This window comes from Musa acuminata, chromosome BXJ3-2, assembly GCF_036884655.1.
Source record: "Musa acuminata AAA Group cultivar baxijiao chromosome BXJ3-2, Cavendish_Baxijiao_AAA, whole genome shotgun sequence".
Taxonomy (NCBI): Eukaryota; Viridiplantae; Streptophyta; class Magnoliopsida; order Zingiberales; family Musaceae; genus Musa; species Musa acuminata.
The window spans coordinates 31,607,881-31,621,889 of record NC_088350.1 but is presented as its reverse complement, the minus strand read 5'-3'; the positions used below and the strand labels follow the sequence as shown (position 1 = coordinate 31,621,889).

General features: G+C 38.6%; 3 protein-coding genes across 3 annotated transcripts; all 3 read right to left on the bottom strand.

Moving 5' to 3' along the window:
* Window positions 1-1,489: 1,489 nt before the first annotated feature.
* On the bottom strand, window positions 1,490-7,258 carry LOC103975313 (cytoplasmic tRNA 2-thiolation protein 2). The gene is made up of 8 exons (XM_009390246.3): window positions 6,874-7,258; window positions 3,573-3,921; window positions 3,405-3,491; window positions 2,733-2,854; window positions 2,586-2,664; window positions 2,045-2,439; window positions 1,852-1,932; window positions 1,490-1,746 (listed from the first exon to the last, which is right to left on the bottom strand). The coding sequence occupies exons 1-7, from the start codon at window positions 7,212-7,214 to the stop codon at window positions 1,866-1,868; spliced, it is 1,440 nt and encodes a 479-aa protein (XP_009388521.2). The 5' UTR covers window positions 7,215-7,258; the 3' UTR covers window positions 1,490-1,746; window positions 1,852-1,865.
* A 1,096-nt stretch (window positions 7,259-8,354) lies between these two features.
* LOC103976223 (transcription factor bHLH84-like) lies at window positions 8,355-10,053 on the bottom strand. Its single transcript, XM_009391435.3, has 5 exons — window positions 9,442-10,053; window positions 9,120-9,371; window positions 8,976-9,041; window positions 8,831-8,896; window positions 8,355-8,758 (listed from the first exon to the last, which is right to left on the bottom strand). Exons 1-5 carry the CDS (start codon window positions 9,973-9,975, stop codon window positions 8,666-8,668), a joined length of 1,011 nt encoding a protein of 336 aa, XP_009389710.2. The 5' UTR covers window positions 9,976-10,053; the 3' UTR covers window positions 8,355-8,665.
* Window positions 10,054-12,323: 2,270 nt separating this feature from the next.
* LOC135631061 (EG45-like domain containing protein) lies at window positions 12,324-13,395 on the bottom strand. The gene is made up of 4 exons (XM_065138450.1): window positions 13,197-13,395; window positions 12,996-13,098; window positions 12,578-12,751; window positions 12,324-12,500 (listed from the first exon to the last, which is right to left on the bottom strand). The coding sequence occupies exons 1-4, from the start codon at window positions 13,336-13,338 to the stop codon at window positions 12,494-12,496; spliced, it is 426 nt and encodes a 141-aa protein (XP_064994522.1). The 5' UTR covers window positions 13,339-13,395; the 3' UTR covers window positions 12,324-12,493.
* Between the last annotated feature and the right edge of the window lie 614 nt (window positions 13,396-14,009).

Below are 14,009 nucleotides of genomic sequence, written 5' to 3'. Positions count from 1 at the left end.
TCGTGTGTCTTTTCAAGGCTAATTATATATTGTTGTAGTTAGTTATTTTTAGCATCACGATGGTTTTTATGTATTTATTATTTACCCGTTTTGTTTGCGGTCATTTTTGCAGTTCAGCATTTCCTTCAATTTTCTTGAAAACAATTTCATAGTAAAGGTTTTTGAAACGACGACGATGGGGTTTGGCTTTTAGGAAAGGTATGATCATCTTTGAGAGAGATTTGAAACGACGACGACGGACACCAACTCTATTTCCTTTGACATTTGTCTTCTGAGCTAGACTTGATCCAACCGAGTCAATGATTTGCAGGCTTTTTGCTGATTCAATTACGATTTGGTTCCAAATCGATAAAAGAAAAAAAAAATCCAAACACTCAAATGTCCCTTTAAATAACAAAATTACCCCTTGCTATATTTTAATAATCAGACTAATTATAGATAGCTATCTTTAGCTATGTTTAAAATATATAGTTATATTTTAAACATAGCTAACAATTTAAATAACAAAATTCTAGGGGATGATGTCGCAAAAGCGATTGGAGTTGATGTAGAGGAGGAGAGCATTGGTCAAGAAAGTACTTAGTGATATCAATGCTGTTAAGGTTGACGATATTGACCGAGGGGTCATCAGGCATCATAGTGAAAAAGATGTCATGATAGCGACACACGTTTAGGCTGACCTTGTTTCGTGACGAAGGCAAGGATTGATAATAATAATGTCGATCTCAACATCGAACTCAAAGTCGTTAAATAATAATGTCGATCTCAACATCGAACTCAAAGTCGTTAAAGAGGTCTCCCTTCTCCAAAAGGGCCTGGAACTGACGGTGTGCAATGAAGATAGTCTCAACATTAGAGAAGTCCAAGAAAAAAGACGAAAGAATAGAGAAATAAAGCAAGATAACAAAATTGAAAAGGAGGTAGTCTCGACATTAGAGAAGGCCGAGAAAACGAACGAGAGAAAAGAGAAAGAAAACGAAACCGAAAAAAACGAACGATGAAAATAACGATTATAAAATTATTTTTTATCTCTTTTTTACTATTATTTTTTATAGTAAATCGATGACATACGAAACAAGATTAAATATTTTATTTTCATAAGTATATGAATCATAATATAATCTTTTAAAATATAAAAATCAGAATGCTAAAGATAACTAACTAAGTATCCCTCAATAATCACATCATTAAAGATGTATTTTAGTAAAATTTAAAATTAAAAATAATTTGAATTCTCAATAATTAAAAAACAACACCAATTTGGGATACAAAACTGCTACTTCAAGAAACGAAACAAAATCCAAAACCAAAACAAAAACTGCCTATATCTATTCAGTTCCGATTCCAAATATCTCAAAACCAGAATTGTCAGACTCCCAAACAGAACATGGAGTACTCCAAACAAAACCCAATTAGTGGATGCCCTAATCCGACCTGGTCATATGTATAATAGCATGTTTATGCAACGACATCCATCATGAATGCCAAATTAAAGTAAATTCAACTCACATGACTAGACATAGGAACTGACAATAAGATAAGAAAGCACGTCAACAATCATATTTGGGAAGAGAGGTTGGATACAGAGGATTTTCAATTAAATAATAAAATTAGAAACAACAGAAACCTGCAGTTGAGGTTACATTAATGCAATCATGCTCCAGAGCTCACTATTAGGAGCTAATTATCCATATAGGCAGAAAAGTCGTATGGGTTGAATTCAGCCATCACCAAAGCTTGATTCAGCTACAAAACAGAAAAAAACAGGAGTAATCACCACTGCTACACTCATAATCCTGATCCAGTGCAAGCATTGAAGAAACTTAGTCATTTATCATTTACTCTGCTTACCATGCAAATGAAGTTCAGGTTCCATCATCATCATCATCATCATCATCATCAACAACAAGCAGGTAATCATCAATCAGTTCCCTAAAACGAAAAATGAATAGCTTGAGAAAATATTTTCGTTCCATGGTGTATCTTTAAGGGTTCAAACAAACAGATAATAGTAGAATAGACCAATAATCCATGCAGCCCTTACCCTAATTGACTATGATCTGATGTGCCACCAGTCACTCTTACTGTCACTGATTGGGGAAGGACAGTATAGAACTGTTGAAGAGATTCTGCTCCCTTTGGTAAGATCTGAAATGAACAACTCTGGCAACAATGTGCAGCAAAATTTTCAACCGGTGTTTGGGTTTTTTCCTGAATGTTTCTCAGACTCTGGACTTCTGGCTCGCTGAGTGGACTCCCACATAATGGGCAAAGAACCTCGGAGAGAGCAGTTTCACTATTATTTATATTCTGGAACTTGCAACGCAATCGGGAAGGCACGAATTCGTGGTAAGTATTTTCAACAAACTTATTGAAACAAAATGGCCTAAGCTTTTCTGCTGTTCTTACAATAGTGCGCTCTCGAGAAGGGTTTTCATCCTGCAAATGCAACAACCTTTTGTTGATGTTTATAAGATGGAAGAGTGAAAAACTAGTTCAAGCTACCATCTATGCTTTCATTTACAAGTCAAATCAAGAAGCCTGGGTATTAACATATGAAATGAATTCTAGCAGAAACATTTTACCCTCAAGCGTGCAACAAATGATGAGACCAAACTGTTGATGCTATTAGAAGGCCTCTTGATCAGCTGCAACAACTCCAAACTATCCACACAGTTAGAACGATCCAACCAAAAGGAAATATTAACAAACTGTCAATAAACATGTTTTACCCATCAAGATGACAGAGCTTGTTTAGCTCCTCTGCTGTACAGTCACGAAGAGGAAGGACTACTGGCACTTCCCACCTTGCATCAACATATTGCACATCTCCAGGTAATGAATAACCTTGACCCTGCAAATAAAATCTTGTCAGAACTTCATGTACCATATCTTATTTCATATAACATGTAGCGACAAAGCATGCATCGATACAGAATAGACATGACAAGAGTTAAATATCCTGACACCGCAAATCTTGTGGAGTGACCATGTCCCAGAATGGACATGGCAATTCATACTTGTATATTATTTTTTTATTTATCACAATTTTATACTTTTACTATGTAGAAACCTTCGATCATGAACAACATATATAAGGATACCAACCATTCGAGAAAGTAGCGCACTTTAAAAAAAATTAACAAACACTAATATGAAACATTTACATTAAGGAGTAAATCAAAATATCACATATACATTCTAAGGATGTCACGTGTAAAAGTTCTATGTGGATGATAAAGTGTAAATTGTATGTCAATCCTAATATATGTTGAAGTACCCAGTATATGTCAAGAATTACCCAACAAGTGTCAAGACCAACATTAACACATGAACACCAGAAGCATTCATAGTTCATTATCTTATGTGTACATGAAAGCATGGAGCTGAAAGAATTTACAGACCTTCACAGTTGCAGATATTACATGGCATGCTATCATTGATGTGCATGATCCCAACAAAAGCTTGCTATATCCATTATCCAGAGCAATCTGCAAAAGAATATTTATCATGTCATTGGTTTTCTTTTGTATCCACAAAATTGATGCAGACAATCATCAATGGAAATAAACCTTTTGTAAAGTAAGCATGCGCAAATACTTCATAAAATCTTCTTTTCCAGTGGCATCAGTAACTGAATCCAGTAACTCATTCAGTCTAATTCTTCCATCATTAGAACTCGTAGAACAGATGTTCTCAATGGGTGCAATATGCAACTCCTTATGAGCAGGAGATAATGTTGATACAATCGATCTGATCTGTGCAATGACCTTATTCATCTCATGTAATGGGCCAATAGAGATGGCGCTTTCATCAATAAAAGCAACCCCAACACCAAAAACTGGTAAAGCTTGAGATTTACTCGCATCCCAGTTCTTCAGTGATATGCATTGCATCTCATGAACAAATTGTAGAGCTATTCTGCCACAAACAAGTATAGTGAGCTAAATAAATTAAACACAACACGATAACTAGTAAAATAAACAGTACATGAACAAAGGAGAAGCAGAAGAAATGTCTCCAAAACACTCCAGACTACCAACTTGCAGTCAGAAATCCAATAACATCCATAGTCACAATCTAGCAAATTACTATCTTCAAATAAAATATTGAAACATGCAGACCCTTGCTTCAAAATCAGAGGCATACACAATCTTAATAAGCCAATCTCATAGAGGATCAATTAAGCCAACATGAAACAATAAATAGACTGCACACACACATAGAAATGCCCTTGCCTTGTCAAAGCATGAAAAAAGACATTTTAATTTCATGGTGGTGTTGTTGTCAACTCAAATATCTCATGTTCCTTATCTTCTTATTCAACAAAGATCATGACATTGATTATCTTGCACCTATGCCAATTGTCCACTTTTCATTACAATGGAAAAGAGGTATTTCCTTCAAGGCTCAACTAACTCGACATCCATCAGAATTTTTCATTAGCTTTGCTTGTGATGCAGTAGAAATAAATGAACTAATTGGCCATTTTGAAAAAATTACCTTGTATTATGGTAAAATATAGGTACCCAATGAGCTAGATGTTCATCTGGCTACTCAGGCTTCATCAAAAGTCTCAAACAATACAATGGATTCTGAGGCTAAAACTTCTGTTGGGATGCTCTCTTTTAGGTCACAAATAAATTTTTTTGTTTATTTTCTTTCAGAGAGCACCAGTAATATGTTATTTATTTTCTGCAGTTCTGCAAAATTGTTCCTGCCTGAAATAATTAATGAATCTCATTGTTGTAATCAATCATTTAAGATGTTCCAAGTTGTGTCATCAATGCCAATTTGAACTTCTTTTGAGAAGGCTTGCCTACATGCATACAGTACCGCTTGTAGCACTTGATGCAGCATCTTCAAGACCTTAGCATCATTTGGTGTGACAATGAAGTCAAAATATTGTTCGGCTAAAAAAATCTAGCTAGTGGGTCATCGGTATAGGGTTTTGGTATATTAATTTATGCAATTACGACTGGGCATCACATTCCATATGCTGCTTACTCAAGTAATATGTTTCAAGATATGTGATGAGTCCTGGACATTATCGTTATATTTGGGAAAACTGTTTACAGAACATAAAGCAAATGGACTGATTTATTAAGAATACACAAAATTCCCCAACTATCGTCTGATGAAGTACATAATCTGTGCTTATATATAGTACATATTAGGTGTCTTGTCCAACTGATTCAGTAGATACATTTGCTTTAATATAAATAGTTGGCATGCCATAAGTATACATCAGCAAATGATTGTAGGCATTATTGATGGAAGTCTGTAATTCTAGTCCATATCCTTTTGGACTCTAATTTGCATGTTTTGTTTGGGACTACAACAAAAAAGGTTCTAAACAGAAACAAACTAAGAATAAAACCCTCTAATCCATGTATATATATATGTATACATGTATATATATATGTATACATGTATATATATATATATATATATATATATATATATTAGGGGAAATCGTTGATGACATCTATAAGTCAACCCGAGGTGGTGGCTGAGGTAGCTCCGAGGTGTAGGTGTGGAGCTCTCGAAGCTCACTTGCACTAAGATCAATGTCGGGGTAAATTTCTCAACCCGATCCCTTTGATGATTAAGTTAGTGACCGAGATCTCTTAATGGGTGTGGATTTTTCCATGGAAAAAGAGCCCCCTACCATAGCGTTGGAGATTAGCTTTTATACCTAGCCTTGAAGGAGACAACCTATAACCTGTGGCTAAGAGGGAGACGGGGCAATTACAGGTTGTCTCCTCCAAGGCCGAGTATAAAAGCTAATCCCCGAAGCTACACCAGGGGGCTCTTTTTCCAAGGAAAAACTCACACCCACTAAGAGACCTCAATCACTAACTTGAGCGTCGAAGGGATCGGGATAGAAAATTCCCCCCGACATCGGTCTTAATGCATATGACGCCTCAAGAGCTTGACACCTACACCTCGAAGCTACCTCAGCCACCACCTCGGACACTCCTACCATCTCGGGTTTGAACTACGTCGGGTTGACTCAAACGTCGATGACGATTTCTCCTAACAATATGTATGTATGCATGTATGCATGTATAATTTTATACATAGTGAGCATGGCTAAATTGTAATCTGCTGGTTGATGATTCTTAAGTGCAACGAAAAGGTATAAATGGAACAATAATATAATGTGCTCATCAAATAGTTTAGATTGTGTTCCATGATGGACTGGAACACACTTGTTTTGCCTATAGAGACCAATTGTGGGAGATGTCTGAGCTATCGGGCATATAAGAATGAACTGGTTACCATCAAAATAGATATAATTAAAGACAAATCTCTCTAATCTAAAAACCTGTTCACTTTCAGTTTTGAAAGAAAATACTTTGGTAAGTTGCTTTTGGAGATAAGGATGATTCACATTTCGACCATACACTTCTCTTTCCCTTGTTCCTCTTTTCTTGTGAACTCTTTCTGTCTTCATGTCCCCTCTCCCTTTCCGTCAATGTGAAAGGAAAACTCAGGAAATGGATTTTCAAGCTCTAGCAGGTTTATGTTCAAAAAGTGTATCAAAGGTTTTACATAACTGTAACTGTTTTCCTTAGAAAGGATATCAAGTATAGTTCGTTTCTTCACGTGAAAGCCATTTTCTATTTGTCTATTTGTTCTATGAATAATCCCAAGAAGATCCTCTCATATGTTTTAGTAGTAGTTCCAATAACAAATAGTATAAGCGAATATTTCTAGGATTTCTCATTATATTCTTTCATGCCTAATTTCTACAAATCATCAAAAACCTTTGAATTCAATTTCATCCTCCGCCATTTCTTCTATCGCACAAAAACCCTCGGCAGGAAAATTATCTTAATTTAGGGAAGGGGAAGAGGCGAAGAGGACCTGGAGGCGGGGCCACCGGAGAAGGCAACTAGGACATTATCGGTGGGCGAGATCATGGCGTTGGTGGTGACGGCGAGTTTGAACTTGCCGAAAAGGTAGGCACGGAAGCAGGCCGCGCACAGTCCGTTGACCGCCCTTGGCGCAGCCGCCGCCACTGTCTCTCCGCACTTGGTGCACCGCTCCAGAGCCCCGTCTCCGGTCGCCGAAGACGTGGGCGAGTCGCCAGCGACGGAGAGGCTTGCGACTCTCTCCCGCGTCTCCTCCTCCGCGCCGCCGTCTTCTTCCGAGCGCTGGCAGTGGGACTGGTGGCACTCGCCGCCTCCGCCGCCGCACGACGCCATCGCCTGATTCGTCTCTCTCCAATTGCTTTTACCCCGCCGCCTCGGTTGGCTTGCGGTGGTAGAAAACCGTTCAATGTTTTAAGGGCCGACATGAGTGGATTGGGTCGGGCCGTGTCGTTTCGTTTTGAGAATTCTGCGGTTCGATGTTCCAAGGGTCGAGATGTGTGCCCTGGTTCGGTTCGAGTCGGGTCGACTCGAGTTGTTTTGGTATGAGAATTCTACGGATCGAGCTTTTAAGGTTCTAGATGAGCAGATCGGGTCGGGTCGTTTTGGTGCTAATTAAGATTTCTTCGGTTCGATGTTTTAAGGATCGGATCGGATCGGATCGTGTCGTTCCAACATAAATAAGCTTATAAATTAATAATAAAAATTACATTCCCACATATATAATAATAATTATCAAGTTGTACTTACTTTGGATGAAAAATCTTTAATTATTATTTATTAATTATCCCTGGCTTTCGCTTCGTTAGTCATCACCTTAGCGACTCATTTGATATCTTCACCCTTGCATTTTACCTAGTTCACCATTATTAAGACATTGCTAAAACCTTATTACAAGGCCCTTACCTTTCGTCTCTATTACAACTAACATCCGTATTATCGTTTCCCTCCTTTTCTCCATCTCAGATTGTGTCATCTTAAAAAAAAGTGTCTTTAGTCCTTTCTTTCGTCTCTTGGATTCTGCACATTTTAATCGTTTAATCAAAGAAACAAAGCAACTCGAGAAAGAGACACAATGGGCCATGCAAGAGAGGACAAAGGGAAAACTCACTACCTCCTTCCCCTTCGTCTCCTTGCTCTCAACCTCGTCTATCATTTAGATAATATCGAGTGATCGACGAGATAAAGATAAGGAATATTCTCATCTTTTAGAAAATAAGATATATTACGTGCGAATAAAATAAAAAAAATACTATGATAAAAAATTAAAAACATGAGATTTTTTGAAAAAATTTTCCATTACTTTTCTCAAAATTTATTGATTAACTCAGTTAGCAAACATCTTGAACTGTAGTAAATGGCCCTATCGGTCAATCTAAAATGCAGTGATATCTTTCTTTTGTGGCCACAAATTTTATTTGTCACCTAATTGCTTAATCAGAACCAATCATAACATCATTTGTCAAATACCACCATATATGAAATGACACTATGAGAAGAACAGTATATTTGATCTATTCTGACGGGAATTCCAAAGCAACTTTCTGAGAGGACCTTAATGAGTTCATCCCATGTCGTATACAGTGATCTGGAATTTGGCCAATTCCTTCATCGTCCAGAAAAGATGGACAAGAGTTTGGAAGAACATGATTACTTCTCGATAGCTCTTAAGAATATTAGGATAATAAGGTCATCACATGATTGTAATGATGATTCCTGTATTACAAGAAAATATAATATGAACTCTTCATGGTGTCAGCAGATCTGATCTTTGTCACACTCACTGATTACTGTGGTGGAGAGATCTTTAGATCGAGTCCAATGTTCATCCCATTGTAAGCAATAGGAGCATACATCCACAACTCATCTGAGCTCAACAGCTGCATAGATTTAATAGTTAAGCGTCAGTATTTGACATTGATCTTTCTTATCATCATTGTCTTCTTTCTTACCTTAATTTGGAGCTGCAAGAACTTCACATATTGAACAGCTTCTTCCAGCATTGTGCTGATGTCAACCTGCAAGATATCATGAACAACATTACTGAGCTCTAGATGTACCATAGAAGGCAGAAACATCATCTTTGATTACGCTTACTTTGGTTCCATTAGGCACCAGATTCTGTAATATCTTCAGCTTCTCATTGATCCTCTCTCTCCTTTTCTGCGCTAAAGAGACATCAGCATTAGCTTCTGCTCCAACTATGAAGCTTGTTCCAAGTTTCAGACCGAAGTATATTACCCTTGCGTATAGGCTTTGTGGATCGGTGGCTGAACCCCGACCTGCTCTTGCTTTTCCAGCCAGAATGAGAGCAGGAGAGCCGGAGGTCGTAGTGCCTCCTCCGTTGAGATCAGCGAGTGAGTCATCCTCCGACAAGCAGCTGCATGAACTCCGGCCATTTGCGGCAGTGTTGTCCGTCTTGTCTTCATCATCGCTGCTCTTGGTTGTCTTCTGTGGTCTCTTGGACTGTGCCTTCTTTCCATTCTTGGGGGCCTGAATGATTCGTGGTGATCAGAAACAGGTGAACAAGAGGTTGAACCGATTTGAAGAGGGCAACACTCACATTTGCTCCAGCCTTGGCCTTCTTCTTGGAGACATCATCAGGACTGTCATCCTCGGAGGTATTGAGCTTCCTTTTGGGCAGTGTCATCCGAGGAACAGGTTCCGAGAGGATGAAGCTCGAGTCACCGGCGTCGTCGCTGCTCGTCTCCTCGTTCGCGTTGGCCGGATCACCGAACGAAGGGTTGGGGATGAGCCGGAGGGAAGGGGTGATGAGTTGGTCTCCCACCGTGCAATAGGCGGTGAAGGCGGAGGCAGAGCTCGTGTTGATTGCAGGAGCAGCATTTGGTTCACTCAGGTAGTAGCTCTCGTAGCCCGAACAGTGACCGAAAAAGCTGGTAACGTTCTCGGACGAGGAATCATAGGAATCAGTAGCGTGGTCTGAAGACCAAGACATTGAAGACAGGCCAAAGCTGAGATCCTTCTCTGCTTGCTCGTTGGTGCAAGAGAAGGGGCCAAGCAACTGCGCCATGATCTCAGAGTCCTCGGCGCCAAACGAGCTCCATCGCGCCTCCTGAGCTGCTACTCCGGGCTCCATTCCTTGTAGCAGTTTCGGAGTACTGCTTGGCGATGAATGCCAGAGCTCAGAAACTACTTATACAAACAGGCCTGAAGAATGTTGTGGCGTCGGGAATGGCTACGTTTCTCTCAACGAAACCGGCAGATTCTTAATGAAGGATTGCTGACAACTTGTGCGTCAATGGTGGAGCAGATCATAGCTGATACAGCTCAGAAGGGGACATAGAAAAATTGGAAGATCCCAGTTCATCAGGACATCAATGTGTTCAAATGATTGGAAGATAAAAGACTCGTCGTGATCAGCTTGACCCAACAAAAACTATGGGAGGAGGAATATGGAGAGAGGAAGTGCATGATCTGGCAACCAGAGAACGTGGTGTTCAATGAAGAGCATTTATGGGTGAGGAGAAAAGAAAGAACAGAGTGAGGACGCCATGATCGTGCAGAAGAGTTCTGCCATTGGATAGTAGTCTAAAGCTATTTGCACACGCATCATATACGTCTCCAGTGGTGCTGATGGCCCATACACTCTTCCATTTGCTTCCACACCGTTCTTCCCAGGGTTCAGAACTGGAGACTTTGGGACCTTAAAGCTTATGATGATGGATTCAGTGACTGCTCTGGCTCTTCCAATTCTTAGATTGTATTCATTGTGAAACACTGAAACTAAGATTGGAAGAATTATTTTGAGCAAAGAACTAAGACTTCATGCATGCAGCACCACTAATGTGATGATTACTGCTGAAGGACACAAGGAAACTTAGCATGAAATAGGAATTCTCCTGAATGAGCAAAATGACAGATCCACATTTTATAAAGCTAAAACTTGTTGCTATAATTACAACCAATTCTTCCTCAACACTGAACATCTGGTGACAGTATGCTCCTTGAGATCACAACTGGCTAAAGCTGTAAGCCATTTAATCCATCAATGTTAACTTCATCTAAAGATCAGTAAGTTGAACACAACCACAGATCAGATTCTCTTGACAGAAAATTAATGGCACAAGGTTATATATTATCATCCTTCCCCTAAAAATAAGTTCATTCCTGGGTGGTTGGCATGTTACTGTTCACTTAAGAACACAAAATGCATAAGGTTGAAGGGAGTGGCTCATTGATACAAATCCTACTGTAGTTTTATTCTTTCAGGATGGTGGAAGAGCAGGTCAATATTTTAGGTCTTGTGGCAGTTGAATTCTTACTTCAAGTTCCCAAATTAATGAAGAGAAATCTTCCTTCTTTATTGAATTTGATCATCATATATAAAGCATATCATCTGTTGAGACTTCAAATCCTTGTCATCTCCTACTGGTCCTTGTGGCACAGGATTAAATTACAGGAAACAAAAAGAGATAGAAGTTTGTAGAATGGATCTGATAAGATCAGAAGTAATTTTTCCTCAGTTTTTTTTTTCTTTCTTTTTCTGGTGCAGTGTTGGCATAAGAAAAATAATCATTTTATTACCTATGCTTTCTTGAAAGATTAGAATAACAACAGCACTGGAAACACAGGGAACATATCAATAAACTACTTTGATTAGAGCCAATAATTCCTTTGTTCTATTCTCTTGTTTGGCCTGCACAACTGCAGAGACTTCTCTAATCAATGGCTCAGACAACATTTAGATGCCTCACAGATACAGAGATTTGCTTATTGTAACATAACACAAAGGCATCAAATTAACAACATGAGTTTCAATTATTCTATATTTTGGCTTGACATATTAATTATTAGTTCATCCACAATCATCTAGGATGCATCAAGAACCTGAAATGATAACAAGAATGAGGGAATTAAGCCTGTTGGTTGTGAATTAGCTCCAATATGGACCATGAACTGAGACATTATGTGATTCTTACTTGCATTACACCCTTTCATTTCATGCGGATGAAATGAGTACAAACTATTAACACAAATCTACCATAGTAGATTACATCTTTATAATTAATACCAATGTCCTCATACGGTCTATATTTTTCTCAAGGACAAAATATATTACAACTTAGGGAAATAACGCTGGCAATGATGTATAAATAGATCGAAAGCTTAACTTGAAAATAAAGGCATACCCACGTTGGGCTCACAATCTAAATATTTTACATGGAGCGTGTTGATTCATGCTTGAATGACACTAAAATAAATGTCAAGAATATATTAATGGGTGGGTGAAGTGGAATGCATATGTATTCTTTCTTAATTATTGGATATATATATATATATATATATATATATATATATATATAATGGTTGAAAATATTTTTAATAAAAATAAGCAAATTACATGATAAATACTAATATTTTGCAAGTATATAAATAGAAATATAATATATTAATGTAGAATTCCTTTCACAAGAATTCTTGTGCTTATCCAGCAAAAACATATGCTTTATTGATATCTATGCACAACCTTTTCATTAAACCATATTACATGACAGTATAATAAGATTCATCATTTTATTTTATTGCTTTTCCCTCTCCTTTTTCATCATTATGACTTCTTTGGCTCTCCTCCTTAAGCGCGAAGCAAGACGTGTTCAGATCCTGCATAGAAATGGCCCGGAGATTAATGAATGGGAGAGACGAGGAAGATAAGGAAAGATGAGTCCGCGACGACGTACTGCGCGAACTCGACGTTGATCTTTGCGTCATTCAAGCGTGAAACGGCGGTGAACGCTGCGGTGGACAAGAGGAAGTTGGCAGGGCAAGGATCGGTGCACTGGTCGACGACCTCCACCCTGATGATGCTGTCTTTACATGGCCTGTTGGGTCCGCTTAGGCACCTCAGCATGTACCTGTTGGAAATTATATCTTAGATAATATTAAAGTTACTTATGAGATCAAACATAATTTTAGGTTGATTATCAATGATTTAATATAAATCTTTTATCCTTTTTATCCCGACTTGAGATCAACATCGTGGCATGTCGAATCAAATTGTTAGATAAGACTCGTTTTAATTGAATCGAATTGAATTGTTAGTTTAGGAGAGTAACTATTTTTTGGTCGAGTTTGTGTGGTAATGAATAGTTTCAGTACCTCCTGCCACAGGCGGCGCCGTTGTCCCAGAGGGCGTCGGAGACCGCCGCGAACATGTTGCTCGGCGGGAACTGGTCCTGGTCGTAGCCATTGCACTTGGTAGCTGGAAGAGAGAGAGAGAGAGAGCAGCACACTGAGACACAGCAATATAAAATCCTTTTTGAATGATACATCATCTCTCAGAGTATTTGGAGCACTCACGGAGGTAAGGGGGTCCGTAGGACGCGGCGGTGCCGACGTCGCCGCGGACCGGAGTCAGTTCTCCGAGCATGAGCATGACCATGCTCAGCAACAGGAACAACGTAACAGAAGGCCTCATGTTTAAGAAGAGCAAGAGAAGCATCCGAAGTGATCCCCTCGGGTTGGAGTGGCCTGCAATGGTGCAGCGCTTGTTATTATGTGTCAGATGGGAAGAAGAGAGAGAAGTAAACTGGATTTGGTGTGGCTTCAGCCATCAAGCAACGGCAGCAGATTAAGATCATTCTTACACGGAACGGATGATTCGAACGGATGCTTCAGCGAACGCGTGAAAGCCTTGCCACCGAGAAGCCGGCTTTTGCCTCATCGCTACGCAAACGATGAGTATAACACGAGCGAGTGCGTGGAAAACGGCACAAGCGAAGTCCATCTATTTTTATTTATTTATTTATTTATTTATTATTATTATTATTATTAATGCATCCCTGATCGGCACATTCATGTATTTAATAAAAGAGGAAACTTGACCTTATCATAATAATCCCTAATTAACCGTAACCAATCAACAGTCATTAACAATCGACTGATATATATATTTTTTTTTCTGATTAAATATTATTTTTTTATCAAATTAAATGTGTAGTGCTCATAAGTGCATACTGAATGACAATTGTGTGGCACAAAGTCATAAAAAATCAAAGATTCAGAGACGTTAGATTACCTAAAAACATATCAGCACACGTCCTCAACAAACTAAATCTATCAACTTAATTATGCAAATCAGATAAATAAGAATTATAAGAAAAGTATACGATA